The sequence below is a fragment of the Chaetura pelagica genome, unplaced genomic scaffold (genome assembly GCF_000747805.2).
Source record: "Chaetura pelagica isolate M959 unplaced genomic scaffold, ChaPel_1.0 scaffold70, whole genome shotgun sequence".
NCBI classification, from domain to species: domain Eukaryota; kingdom Metazoa; phylum Chordata; class Aves; order Apodiformes; family Apodidae; genus Chaetura; species Chaetura pelagica.
In genome coordinates this window covers 2,417,803-2,432,809 of record NW_009952265.1, presented here as the reverse complement: position 1 = coordinate 2,432,809, position 15,007 = coordinate 2,417,803, and the positions used below count along the sequence as shown (strand labels likewise).

General features: G+C 38.0%; 1 protein-coding gene across 1 annotated transcript in view; it reads left to right on the top strand.

Annotated features, from left to right (window-relative positions):
• The window catches only part of GPHN (gephyrin), a 185,631-nt gene extending 174,139 nt beyond the window's left edge, over window positions 1-11,492 (top strand). Inside the window, exons 18-23 of the mRNA XM_010007733.1 lie at window positions 1,900-1,987; window positions 4,048-4,121; window positions 6,214-6,278; window positions 7,512-7,615; window positions 8,472-8,568; window positions 10,480-11,492. Coding sequence (XP_010006035.1) covers window positions 1,900-1,987; window positions 4,048-4,121; window positions 6,214-6,278; window positions 7,512-7,615; window positions 8,472-8,568; window positions 10,480-10,613 — 562 coding nt within the window. The 3' untranslated portion in view covers window positions 10,614-11,492. The remainder of the gene's footprint in view (window positions 1-1,899; window positions 1,988-4,047; window positions 4,122-6,213; window positions 6,279-7,511; window positions 7,616-8,471; window positions 8,569-10,479) is intronic.
• The last annotated feature ends 3,515 nt before the right edge of the window (window positions 11,493-15,007 follow it).

Sequence of the window (15,007 nt, the reverse complement as noted above, 5' to 3'; positions counted from 1 at the left end):
GTTGGATAATGTTTAAGTTTTAGAGTTTTTAGATGTCTTGCATTATACAGATAGTAAAGAAAGGGATGTATTATGCAGGTCATTCTACTGTAAATACTAAAAATGTGCACCAAGTCCAGTAATCTTCAACTTTTTACAAGACATGTAATAAAAAAACCTGTTTGATTACCTACTCTAGCAGTATACCATCTTCATAAACACAGTTTTGAATTGTGTCCTCACTTGGTTTGGGTTTGGGCTTATTTTGGGTTTGGGATTGTTTTTTCTTTTCCCTTTGTTAAGTAATTTTGTGTATATATGCACACACATATATATATTTGGTATGTAAGTAGGAGCATTTCCATTCTATTTAACTTCTTAACTGTTCCGTTATTCTCAAAACACAAGCAGAAGCAAGCATACTCCATAATCCAGAATTAGGATGTCCCCAGACAGGTGGTCTTGCTACTTATGAATAACTTTTAAATAATTGAGCAAGATAAAATGAAACAGCCTGGAGCAAGCTCCAGGTAAGTTCCTCAGCTGCATCATAAGCTAATGAGAAAAATATACTGAAAACATTTCTGGTAATAGTGTCATGAGTGTCTGATTGCCATTAAGCTTCAGGAAGTCCTGTATCAGCCTGTGTATTGAGTATGTATTCCTTGCTGTGTTCCAATCTATAACTTCACTGGCAAGGATTAAATAATACTTATATCTGATCCTATTACAAACTCTATAAAACTCTTGAGCAATATCTTACTACATGCAGATTACTGCTTAGGCAATCAAATGAAAAAAATGGTTCTGAAGAAGACACTGTAGCCAACAACAGATTTGTTTCTTTCCAGTTGCCTTCAACAACTAGTGAAGACTTGTGCTGTATTCCAGGTTAAGTGCTCTATACAGTCACTCTTTCTTTCAGTTGCATTCTAAGAAGGAACAGTCTCCGATAAAAAACTTTCAAGATCATTAAGGAAAAACATACTGTTGAAGGAACATTAATACAGTTACACAATTGATCAGCTTCTGCTCAGTTCACAGTGTCAAACAAAAAGTATGCATTTCATATATTGGGAATTCTTTTGGATTCCTTTGGTCTTGTGTAAGTTGTATTAGCAGTTTCTCCACTGCATTCCTTGCAGCTCTGTGTTACCATCAGTACTGCTGTTAGATAGCTAATGCCCACTTCAAAGTTTCCAGTTTAGATCTAAAAAAAGAAATAGAAAAGCCTTACGACACCAAAACTGAAGTATGCTCAGCTTCTGCCCTTCACATTCACAGTTATCCTCTTTGTAGGGAAGAATATCATAGTTCCCCTTGCACTGCTTCTCATTAAGGTAAATAGACACTTGAACGGGATGGATTGTGTTTTTCAAGATGAAGTGGTTGTACAGCTGGCTTTGCTGGAGAAGATCACCAGAAGATTTACTCCCAGTTTTCACTGATGGAAGTTTGAAGTGGAGCCTTACCTGCATTTTTGCACACATCTGATAAGCTGGAAGGGTAGTACTGTAGCCTGCTTGGCAGCCAGTGATTTTAATGTGGCAGGTTCCTTTGTTTAGTCTTGTCAGTTCGTCCAAATCATAATTTGCATTGCTACCTACTATGCAAATTACATACTTCTAGACACTTGTATTACTGTGCTTCCGTCCCAACCTAAAGTATCCCACTGTTCCTACTGCAAAGCTCTTAGACAGAAAGGTGTCACCAAACAGTGTGCTATGCACTTCATGAAACTGCAGTTCTTGACTTGAACAGAGCAGTGTGAAGTCTTAGGAAGGGAAAGATCTATTACTATCCTAGAGCTCTATGTCTTTCTTAAAATACGTGTGTGTGCATGTATCTGTATGCACTGACTTACACTGTAACTTGTAGTAGTTCCGTGCCACTAATCTACTTGCCTGTTCTTTCCTGTAGCCCAGATGATTTACTGAATGCACTAAATGAGGGTATCAGCCGTGCTGATGTGATCATTACATCAGGAGGTGTATCTATGGGGGAAAAGGTATGCTAAATTTAAGTATGACTTGCTATATGTAAGAATTTCAAGCCAGAGTCTGTCATCAGAGCTTCTACCTTTGTGTAAATGGTTATTGAAAAGGGATCTTACTTTTTTGGTAACACTTAAATGTGAATTAATTAAGAAAATAGTCATCAATGGTATCATTCCCTTTGTTCTTATTACTGTTCTATAGTAGACAAAGTACAACAGGGAAGAATTTCATTCTTTATGTGAGTGATTTGCAATTGTGCTTTTATTTAAGGAAGCATTTATGTAGTTATGGTGAGCAAGTTGCTTAGTTAATAGCACATGAAGGCGACAGACTTCATTTTTAGGACAGGTAAAATGTAGATAGAATAAAGATACTTTGAATGGCAACCTGAATATATAAATAGCTCTTTCTTACTCAGCAGATGTTTCCTGAATATGCCAAAGCTGTATCTATTTCAAAAATAGTTTTAACACATTTTGCACCTCATAGCCCTACAGAGGCAATACATATGAGACACAGTGAGCTGATATATTTGCCTTTTGAATCATTAACAGAATTGTTGATTGAGTTCCTGTTGGTATTCCCTGTGCCAAAACCATCAAAGAAAATAGGGATACACAGATGCTGGTGGGGCGTAGATGAACCTGCAGGACATTTATTAATCATGACTTATGCGAAGGAAAACTCAGATTACTTTTTGATCCCATGCTGAATCTGTGAGTTTGGCAGGTAAAAGAAACATCTCTCCTTTTATAACTAACAGATGCTAAAAACAGTCATTAGGAGATGGCAAACACGAGCACTGTTTTTGTCACTTTTCTGAGTAGAAATCATATTGTTGGATACATCATGAAAATGGATAACTAGTTAAACCAATGCCAATTACTTTCAATCCCATTATTGTCCTCAATATGCCTAGAAAAATAATCAAGGACAAGTGTTGGTCTTTAAATTGGGAACATGGCAATGTAGTGCAGACAAAGGAACACTAGGAAGTGACTGGACTGCTGAATGGTTTTACAGGCATTTACACCTTCTGGCTCATTTCTCCCCAGTCTGAATTTGAGGCAACAGCATGAAGTCAATAGGCTCTGTATTCCACTGATGGTTCACCCTCTGATACTGAGCTTTCAACAGTTTAAATTAAATAACTGTGAACATCCAGAAGTAAATAAAAAATAAATCAGGGTAATACAATCAATAATTGAGAATTCATGCCTGGCTGAAAAAAGTTGCTGCTTTCCAAGTATTTCAACAAACACACAGAAGGGGGGGGAAAAGAAAAAAAAAAAAAAAAAAAAAAAAGGGAAAACTGGGAGCTTCAGATTTACTGCTTCTTTTCACAAGATGACTGTTATGTCTTCTTTCTTTAATCTCACTAAACACAACAGACAGGATACTACATTGTTGAGCACAGCCATTTTCAGTAAAGACTAAAAAAGTAATTCAATTTGTTTTAATAACTGGATCAATTGTGTTTATGCAAAATCATTTCACTTGAACTAACACACAAGCCACCCACAGTTTTTCCTTTCTAAGGACTTTTAAATCTGACCACTGTGAATTGTACCATGTCCCCAAGAAATTACAATAATGACAGTATCCTGGAAAACTATGATTTCTACAGTAAAGTATTGATTTCAGGAGCAGTAGGAGATCTCTGACTCTGCTGCTAGAGAGCTTCCATGGCAAAAGTTAAATATCTTGATGATTGTAAGTCTTAACTTTGAACCATAAAAGCTTTTTTCAATCTGTGACATAGAGAATGTTTAGTAGTAGGTATTTGTGGGGTCCTTTAATATTCTGATGCTGCAGCTGACTTTTAAGTAAATATATATATTACTATGTCCTCGTGGAGTAAGGTTTGGGACCTAAAATGAGTCTGTTGTTCACCTCTTCATTTTGAAAATACTTTCTTTCATATACTGGAAATTCCCCACTGGACTGTAGCACTTTCAGGATATGGGAAGTCTTTCGTCTTCACTTGATATGAATTAATTGATTTGAATGCTTAGATGATATAATTCACTTTGATGTTACTTAATCAATTTTCTTTTTTGAATTTAAACAGGACTATCTTAAACAGGTGCTGGATATTGATCTTCATGCACAGATTCACTTTGGCAGAGTTTTTATGAAACCAGGGTAAGAAATCTTTCTACTTAGGCAGCATAGATGGAGGCTATATATTTTATTATATTATGTTATGATATATTACCAATATCCTATGTAAGTGCTTCAGCAGATTTCAATTTTCCAAATATACTATAAACTACATGGTAAATATATATGGGAAAAAGAAGCTAAGTCAGTCCCATCGAGATCAGTGATCATCTTTATGGGTGAAATTAACTGAAACAGAGAGATTTCTTTTTGACAGTAAGACATTTCTCTGATAAGTATTGTAAATAAGGGGGGGGGGGGACACCAGCATGATGTAAACATGGCCACATGTGATCATGAAGCTCAAATATTGATACTGTTATGAAATAACGGGAAAATATAAGGACATATAACTGCTGGTTTATGTTATGGGCATCTCATTTCACTTCAAAATGTGCATAAGTCATATTCCTACAAACAAACAAATTTTTTGAGAGAGGTGGAATGACAGCTAATGTACAAAGTGTTCTTTAATTGGGATATCAAGCATAGTAATTTTAAAGTAAACACAGTCCTTTTATGTCTTTAGCTTGCCTCAGAAAACTGCTTCAGCATTGCTTTCCTTTCCTGCAGCACTGCTAATTAATGACTCTAGAAGTGTGCTTTGTAGAGAAAATGAAAACTACATGTATTTAAAATAGACACTTCCCTTTCACAGTACAGTAGCAGAAGGATGTCTACAGCTCTGCCTCAGCAACCATGCAGAGCAGTTTGTTTGTAGGTTAGGTTGGCACCGTCCAGTATCATGAGGCCAAGTACAGCTTTGAGGAATGATTCCCTGTCGCCCATAACCATTGCCAGGGAGCAGAAAAAGTAGGTGTTTGCTGTGAAAAAAGACAAATATTTTTTGTTTGCATACAATCCAGTAAAGAACTACACATGAGTTTGGTGCTTGTGCTGCTGCTACCACCACTTCCCTTCAATAAAAGGAACAAATTAACTGAAAGCATGTTTCTTCCTGTGCTGGATGTGCCCCAGGCATGGATATTGCTCAGTGCCTCCATCATACTGCTGTGGGGAAGTCCCAAAAGTGAGAGCAGCACTCCAGCCTTTGCTGCTGACAAGAACGGATAACCTGATTTAGAGAACTCAGAATGTTAATTTCTGGCTTATCTGAAAGCAAACATAATTCTTTATTCTGGTGATACCTCTGTAGACTTGTAGCAATAAACTTTTAATAACTAGCCAAAAAAGCTTTAAGAAATCTTATTTTCCCCAAATAATAATTTTCATTTTATGGTACAAGAAAGATATTTCTTACTGCTACCAAAACATTTAGCCATCTAATCTTACTGAGAATGTAACCACTCTCATTTTGATTGCCTGTAATGCAATAGCAAACACTGTGTCTTAGTTTTAATTCGTTATGTGTTTAAAGCCCTTAGATATGATTTGCAATTACTATGTTGGGGAAGATTTCCTTGAGTGAGTTCCAAGAGTGAAGCCAGAATTTGCTTTGTATGCCTGTGTTTGGATGTGCTACAGAACTGCAGTGATGCCTGAGATTTACCTTTCCTCTGCTTGATCTGAAACTTGCTGAGCTAATAATGTAAGGCTCTATCTTGTCTAGCAGCTCTGCCAGAAGAAAGTACTGGAAGACTTCACCAGTGATGGTGTTGAAATCTCATATGAGAACTCAGACTTTCCAGTAAAGAGGAATTAGCAATTTGATTTTTTTGAACCTCAGTTTGTGCACTGGTTATAAGATTTGGAGATCTGGCACATAGTATCCAGTATATTAGGGACATCTGAAACATAAACTTCAGACAACTTCCTCTTGTAAAACAGGACATTGATTAGTTCTAGCAGATACAAAACTAGGTAGTAATGGTCGAAGTGTGGCAAATCACCAGAAGCAAAATCATCTACTCACAGCTGAATACTGAAAAGAGCTAATTGTTCTGTCATCACAAAGAGAGGATTATACTATGTATGGAATAAACAGCAAGTACAAATGAACTGCTGAGAGAGAAAGCACTCCTGAGAGTGCACTTTTCCTAATGTTTTAAATAATAACGTAATAATGTTCAGTCAAACTCTAGGGCAGATATTAAATACCTTTCCTTTTCCATAGACTGCCAACAACTTTTGCAACTCTGGATATTGATGGCGTAAGAAAAATAATCTTTGCGCTCCCAGGTAGGATGTTTCATGGATTACTTTTGTTGCTGTGCATAGATGACAGACATGAAACAGTACAGTGACATTTCATGCCTCCCGTGTCTAGGGTGGCATCCCTAAGGCATTTCCCAGAAATTTCCAGAAGAGACAGACTTACAGGGATATACTAAGGAGTTTCTTCTTATTCCTGTCCTCAGAATTTGCTGGTGTACAAGCCTTATTATTTCTTCCATTCAGCATTTTCCTTGGGTTTTTTTAAATGGTGCTATACAGGGCTGTGTTTTTCAACAGCTACCTCCACCTTCCCAGTAAATATTCTGTGTGTCTAAGACAATGCATCCACCCTGATGTATTGAAAGTGGAGACAAAACCGAGGAGTGCCAAGGAACATGTGAGGGAATATTTTCTTTAATCATGATCTTACCGTGGAACCAGAAGAGGGCAGCAGCGTCACTTCACCTCCTGCATGCTGCACCACATTTAGAATAAACATCTGCTTTAGGATCTGGCTACAAATCTTTGTCGTCCTAAATCAGGAGAAATTTATTTTATTCTTGTTGCTCTGGCTCTGCATGGATTTCTGACTACACAAAGAATCCTGTTCTTGATAAGCTGGTGGTTTTCAGGTGTATCTCTAGGGCTTTTTCTCTGTCATGTTTTAGTTAACTGCAGTACATTTTATTCCAGACCAATGGATCTTTGTATTTATTTTAGGGAAGTCTAGATATGTAAGAGAAGTGGTGTTTGACAGACATTGGTCATACACCCCTCTTGTAAGGCAACAGAAAATCTATAAATCAGTAGAATTCTCCTCAGAATTTGAACTGAAGCATTTTGCCACTCTGCTAGGGAACTGAAAGTTGCTTTTCCATAGTTCTTGGAAACTTGAATCAAGAGCCCTCTCAGCTAGGACCCATAGCTCTGCATAATAAATCCTGCCCCGGCTCCAGGCAAATGTAGGTGCAAGACAAAAGGCAGTAGAGGAACAGAGGTAAACGGTGGGGCCTGAAGAACATGGGGCAGTTCTGGTCAGAGCAGGATTTCAGCACACCATCAACCAGAGAGTCACTTCCAAAAAGTGAATGTGCCACGTGCCACTCCAGTTTTGAATGAAACATTTCCTGTACATACTAGGAGAATCTCTTTCTAGTCCTTTAGAGTGCAGTTGCTGTAAAAACTTGAGATCACTTTCAGTGTTTCACAGAGTAAATCTAGAGAGAGTCACCACACACACTGTTCTTTGTCCTACAGGCAACCCTGTGTCAGCTGTTGTCACCTGCAATCTCTTTGTTGTTCCCGCACTGAGGAAAATGCAGGGTATCTTGGATCCTCGGCCCACCATCATCAAAGCCAGGGTAAGAAGCTTGTCCTCTATTTAAAAATTCTCTCAAGATGCTGAAGAATCTTTGTGCTCTGAAAGGCTGTCTGGTTTGGAGAATCTGAGCGCTAGACTAATTCTGGCAAGTTAAAGGGGAAAACGGGTACATTCTCCATCTCTGTTAATGGTAATATTCAGTCCCATAATTCCTAAGAGTTAGATGGCCATCTAATGGAGCAAGATAGATAGATGCAGAGGCAGCCATTTGCCAATCAGGCAGGAAGGACACTTTCCTGTTTAAAAAAAATAAAATTGTTTAACCTGTGGTAAACATGCAGAGTAATCTGGGAAAACCTGACTAGTTGGATAGTTCTGTGTTACCTATAGAAAATACAAATTGTAAAGCCTTTCTGGTTTTATTTTTTTATATAACTCAAATATTTATATATGTGGGTTACCCAAATGATCCCCCACTCTGAGCAATATAAATCCCTTAAACTATTCATTTCACTCTTACAAGAAATCATGGATATTTCAACTCTGTTTATAGATTCAAGACACATTATTATAATCTATTATTCTTCTATTTTTTATTCCAATAAAGTACCAAAGAACACATTACCTTTTATAGTTTACCTAGTGTCCTTGGCTTTGCACTTTTCTCTTAGTGCTTATCCCACTTCTCTCTTTCACACTTCCTCAGACATCCAGATTTTTCTTAATCTCACAGATAAAATACTCTAGAACAGAGAGCAATTTGTAGTGACCCTCAAAATGCAAGGTTTTAAAAAGGCTGTGTTTAAAGGAAAACAACTGAGCAGGTGATTCCATTATCTCAGACAAAGCAATCTGAATTGCCTGGCATTTTCATCCTTTCTCTGCTTCTCCTACAGTTATCATGTGATGTAAAATTGGACCCCCGCCCAGAATATCATCGGTGCATACTGACTTGGCATCACCAAGAACCACTACCTTGGGCACAGAGTACAGGTTAGTGCCCATTTGCACAGGCTGACAGACACACTCACACAGGTCCTTGCCTTCCTGCAGAGATGTCTAAAAACAACCAAACCTGTGCATGTGTTTTTTCATATAACCTTCCCTATGCAGACTGATTTGCCAACACACATGTGTACATGCATATATGTATGTTAGTGTAAAATTCAATCATTATACGACTGACCAACTTAACCATTAAAACTTCCTTTATCTGGATAGCCTACCTTTACACACACACACAACATGTGCACACATTGCTTTTTACAAACATCCATCCATGCTTACTTGCACTCACAGGTATATTTGCTTACTTTTTCTCTTATGTTTGTAGTAAACAAACACAACTTGGGGCACAGGTTGGAAAAATACAAATTAAGTGTGATTCTAGCTCAACTGAAAATGTAGAAGTGATAGCAGAGGCTGCGTATGTTCTCTTAAAGCAGACTAAGATGTTTATTGGACAGGTTTTCACCTAGGGGTACTTCTGGATACTCAGCTGCAGCTGAGGTAAATACTATCTTTGAATACTTTTTTAGCTGTATAGTGCTAGACAACTGACTCTGCCAGTTTCTCTATATTCAGGTCCCTAAACAACTGTCTTTTTGCTACCTCCAGAATGTTTCAATACAAAGCACTTTATACAAGGCTACACAGGGAATATGTTAGCTCAAATACGTCTTATTGTTTACTCAGAAAATTCTTATCATTGACTTCCAAGATGACACAGCCTCTGACATATTTCCAGGTATAAGCTATATTGCTTACATCTATGATGCTGTGTTTGGTTTAACTCTGTTATTTTGGACACCACTTTCTTCCTTATGCCAGCAAACTGTCTGGAATGATTTTTCCATCAATCTGAACGTTTGAAAACCAAGAAGCTAAAGGGCACAGTTTTGTTGCACTTCCATTTTTTATCAGTACTGCCAGTATGCTGCTTTTTATTTTCAGGACATGCTGTGAAGTTCAATGTCCCACAGAAATCCTTTCTTTCAAGGTGGTATATGTAATGGCTTTACACAGCATCCACCATAATGGGATCCAACCCTTGAATCCCACTGAAAAATGCAAAGTCCAAGCAAAGGTTTCCGGTTCCTCTTTTATTAGTTCCCAGGTAACAGCTTGAGCTGGGTACCTCTGGAGAACGAACTCCACCCCAGATCACACCCTGCAGTTAAACATCTACCACCCAGCATCTGATCCCCAGGTCCAATCACTTAGTTCTGGTTGGTCATCTCTTGATTTCTTACTGGGTTTCTTGTTGCTGGGCTGGCCTTCTGCTGAACTTATCTCATTCTCTTGGAATTGTTTCCTTGGTCCTTCTTCATTCTGCTCACATCTGCCAGATTCAGCTTCATCCTGTGTGAGCAGCATTAGCTTTATCAAAAAGTTTGCTCTCCATCAGCTCTTGCAGCCTAAGACTTCAACTGTTTCAGCTACTAGTGCTAAGCTACTGATGTTAAACGAGACTATTCAGAAAGAAGAGTTAATCAAACTTACTCTAAAAATGGATATTTAAAACATTCTGGACTGTGTTTGTTTTAGTCTTTGTACTATCAGAATTAAGTATACGAATTGAGAAATAAAGTAATTTTGATAGGATTAGAAAGTCAGAAAAGCAATTTCCTATGACAAGATATGAGGTCCAGATAATGTGGAAGACTGGATAGGAAAACAGTCATTAAATGGAATGAGAGTTTTGAGAGCCAGAGCGATGAGAGCCTGACAGATTCTCTAGAGTTCTCTGTTTCCATCCACGTTAGAATGGCAAGATCCCAGTTCTGCAAATATGTTAGCAAACTGAACATCTTTGTAAGAACAATTTTTGTTTTCCACGTGATGTGTTGCAGCATTTGAAACTGACTGAAAACCTAACTGAAATTTTATCTCGCTCTCCTGTAGGGAATCAGATGAGCAGTCGTCTGATGAGTATGCGCAGTGCCAATGGACTGTTGATGCTACCTCCAAAGACAGAGCAGTATGTGGAGCTTCACAAGGGGGAGGTGGTGGATGTCATGGTCATTGGAAGGCTATGATGTCACCAGCAAGATTGAAGCTTTGATGCATGTCCACATATCATTGACTGTATCCTGTAATATGCAACGGCACAGCTAGTTTTTCTGATTTGGATAAAAGTTGATCAGTATAGTCAACATCTTGAATTATATTTCAAATGGAATTTAAATAAATACCTTTTAAAAAAAAACACTTTAAAACAAATCTTAACAAAGAAATTTATTCTGATTATATCAAAGCAACTTTTTCCTTTCCTTGCAATTGCTTTGTGTGTTCAATGCTAGTTCTAATAGCGGTAGCTTTTAGTAGACAGCAGTAGGTGCCTGCAGAACTTGTGTTTTTTCTCATCTTTAAGATACAACTACTTATGCTCTTAAAACAAGGCTGTCTGCTTATTTATACTAGTGTAGACAACACTTGGATTTCCCTTATTAGTATGCTTCATAACCGCTTCACAGAGAGCTTCTGCTTGTTCTTTATCTTGTATCTCGTGTTGATGTGCACAGTGCCAAAAGCAGAGTGGCTGCACTGGGAACCCAATGAAGCCCCGAGGTTTTCTCACCTTGCTGCGCGTTCAGGGATCTCTCTTGTCCCAGCAGCCACCCAGCTCAGTACTCTTGGGCAGTAACTGGATACCTTTTATTTCAACAAACAAAAAAATTGCTTCCTTAAGTGCTGACAGCCTTTTTAACCAATACATTTAAAAATGTACAGAACTAAAAACTAAAAAAAAAAAATCAAAGACTGATCTTGTACAGATATTGGTGTTACCAGCATTCGTGTGGAAATTAAATGAGCAGAGAAATAAAACTAATGTTAAACAACTCTGTACCATAACATTTTCTGTAATGATATTGAAACTTAAATGAATAAAAAAAATCCTCAATCATTATTTAAAATTTCACCTGTTTAGCCTTGTTGTTTGAACGAAAAAAAGAGTGGTTTAAGAGGGTATTTTGGGTGGGGAAGAGGACAGGAAGGAAGAGAAAATAGTATATGAAATGCAGGACCTTCGGTTATGTACAATATAATGAGTACACTGAAAATACAGAGTGATGTCTCTCTCACCCATCTCCCAGGGGACAAAATGGAAGTAGCATTTGGGGGGGGTTACAATTGGACTAGTCAAAGCTGTAGCATATTTTTTTCATGTTCTTTGTTACCCACCTACCTTGTATAGCAGTTGCAAACAGCCCTTGTGCTGCACTGTGTGGAATTTCATAGAGCATTCATATTTTTTTTCACAAGATTCTCTTTTTGATACTGGGACTATTCAGCACTCGCCAGATTTTGTATTTTGGTAATTTAACATTTCATCTGAAATTAAGACCATAGCAGTGCCCTACAACACCTTGCTTTTTGGAGTTCATGGGTAAAATGCTATCCCATCAACCTAAATCCTGACTGCCACAGTGGACCAGACCTGTAGTCCCACGGTAACCTCAGAGGGCATCAGTGAGGCTGGTCTTAAAACCCAACTTTTCAGTTTGTTGTGCAACAGCCTAAATACTCCCTGCACAGGCTGTTGCAAAGCTTGGGGTCAGGAGGGCATACATCATGTTCAAAGGCACTCAAGAGGCTGATCTTTCAGAAAAATAGTCACACATCTTGCTGATCATGTTTCTTTGCTCTAGACTACATGTCCACCTTTGAGATCTCTCCATGTAGCAGCAAGTTGGTACCAAATTAAATTCATGAAAGCCTGTATTTACTGTACCAATACTGTAAACCACAGAAGAAGGAGGTGAAAGGAGAGTTAACTCATCTCTGAGAAAGAACGTAGAATACTGCCTTTTATAATCCAAAGGATTATTACATAGTTAGGAGCTATAGGCAGTGCATATAATGAAAATGAGAAATTTACAAAGGACACCAGTAACAACATCCATGGGGAAGATGTTCATGTAATTGGAGATGCTAGACAAAGATAAAAGAGAGATGTGAGGAAACCTACCCATAAGTATCTTGGGTCTGACTTACATTAAAACCCTTACTCAGAATAAATGTGGCAGAGGAGAGTTGGCACAATGCTGTGTTTAATGCATGGTGCTGTGTAAACTGTGTCTCGGCATCGAAACTTTTAACTACCATTGTAACAAATCAAACATTTAGAGGTTAATCAAGATCATTTTTTTATCAAAATTACTGATTATATAAACTGCTTTAGCCACTCTACTGTCTTTTGTAATTCTCTCTGCCCAGTGTTCAAATTTTTATGCAAGAAAATAAGCTTTGCAGTTTCTGAAAGATGCTCACAGCCCGGCCTTTGTTAATGCTGAAAGCCAGAGCTGTGTGTTAGAGAGGTAACTCTGGGGCAGTACAATAATTCTTTATTACAACTATGCCTCAATTATCAAGCCTAAAATCTGAAGAATTTTTCTTGTTTGTTGTAATATAAATGAATAGACGTGATATAAATAGATAAATTCAAATTACTTTTTTATTTTAACACTCCTAACTCATAGTTGCAGGGACGGTTGGAAGCTTCAGAAAAGAAATCAAGGACAAAGGGATTTTCAAGTATGTGGTTACTTTGGTTCAAGGACTGATATTTGCAAATGGAAACATTCTAAGGAATATTTTCACTATTTTTAGTTCAATAGATACGGTTTTAGCTTAACAAGAAGCAGCAATGCCAGCAGTGACTGAAGATAAGGTTGGTATTCCAACATTTGTAGTTTTCTTCTTTTTCCAGGATTTGCTTCAGCACCTATTCGTGGGAATGATCACTTGCAGTGGGCCTTCCGAGTCCCATTCATCCAGCTGGGATAATCCTACAATGACCTAAAAATCATACAGCAACTTTCGCATCCTGGCTATCTGGTACCAAAATCCTGATTGTACACCTGGGTGTGAAACATGACGCAAAAATTGGCTGTATTCAGTCAGATAAGTAGAATAGACTGGCCAGATACTGATTTCAATACTAAATTACGGAAATTACAACATTAATTCTGTATTGATATTAAAATATGCTAAATATTAAATCTCTTTGATCTGTAGGTAGTTATTACAGATCTGTATGACTCCAGAGATTAGTAATTACCACAGAATCTTTAGCCATTTTGATACTTGAGCCAAGGGGTTGCACTTAAAACATACTGCAACATGTAGACTGCTTAAGGACAATATGCAACTGGAATCACCCTGCAGGTTCTGTTTTTGTCCTCCCCAGCTTCCTCCTCTGCACCAAGTGCTAAAGGTTGTCTTTGACATATCTCAGTCCAGAAGACCTGCTGCTTGCCTCATGCGCAGTGAAGATGGTATTCACGCCACAGGCAGTGTGCACATGCTGCACTGACCATAGAAGTGCCCAGTATAGTGACTGGATCCACCTTTTCCTTCAGTTGTCTTGATTCCGGGTCTGTCAGTGTTGGGACCACGTGTTCCAGCCTCATTGCCTTTGTATGGCAGAAGTGTTCAGGGCCTTCCTCAAGTCATGCTCAGGAATGTTCTTCAGGCTGACACCTCTGCTAGCACTTGCAGGGCAGGAACTATGTCCAAGAGTTGAGAATTCAGTGGGACATCTTACTTTGGAAAGCAGATGCCAGACTAAGATGGCCCAGCACTTCCTTTGGCCCACTATTATGTTTGAATCCTCAGCTTCTCAAAAATAGCAGCATCACCTGAACTGTTTGTGGGGTTTTCTGTTAGGTAAGAAAAATACCCATTAGGTCAAAACAAAAGAAACCTGTCATAGCTTTGATTTCTTACATAACAGCACCGAGCTGTTTCCAGGTACCCGTATTTGCAGTTGACAAACAGGAGATAAGTGAGGACCAGATAGCAAAAAGTTGTGTGTCTTGCTTACTACTGAAGACACATCATTCAGGAAGTGGATAAAGATCCATCAGCAGTCAGGGTCAATAGTGGTCTTGAAAGGCTGAGTCTCCTTGGATACATTTATTTGGTATATTTGGATATATAGCATTGTACTTCCCTGAGGAAATAACGTGGGAGAGTGTGAGAGTGTCAAATGAGGAATCCAATTCAGACTACATTATCAAGCAGTAGATTGGGCTGACATACAATGATCCTTATGCTCTTCCTCTTACCTGACAGAAAACTAAGAAGAAGGAAGAGGGTAAATGTTGACTTGCCCAACAAATTATTTTTCCATAGCTGGAAAATTTAAACTAATTTTTAATATCAGAAAAAGAGCATGAAAATTGTCCATCATTTATGCTAACACTTTCAAAATATTTCTATTAGACTTTTATCCCAAATAAATTCAGGAATACATTCCCAGCCTACTTCTTTTTGGGTGAAATTATTTTATGTATTTCTCAAAATTTGAGGTAAGAAAATCATTGCTTAAATGCTTTGTGTCTGTGTTAATCTCCTTCCTGAAGCTAGTTAAAGTCAGCTGGCATTACTCCTATAGAAAAGTTGAATTTTAGCACTACAGGTTAAG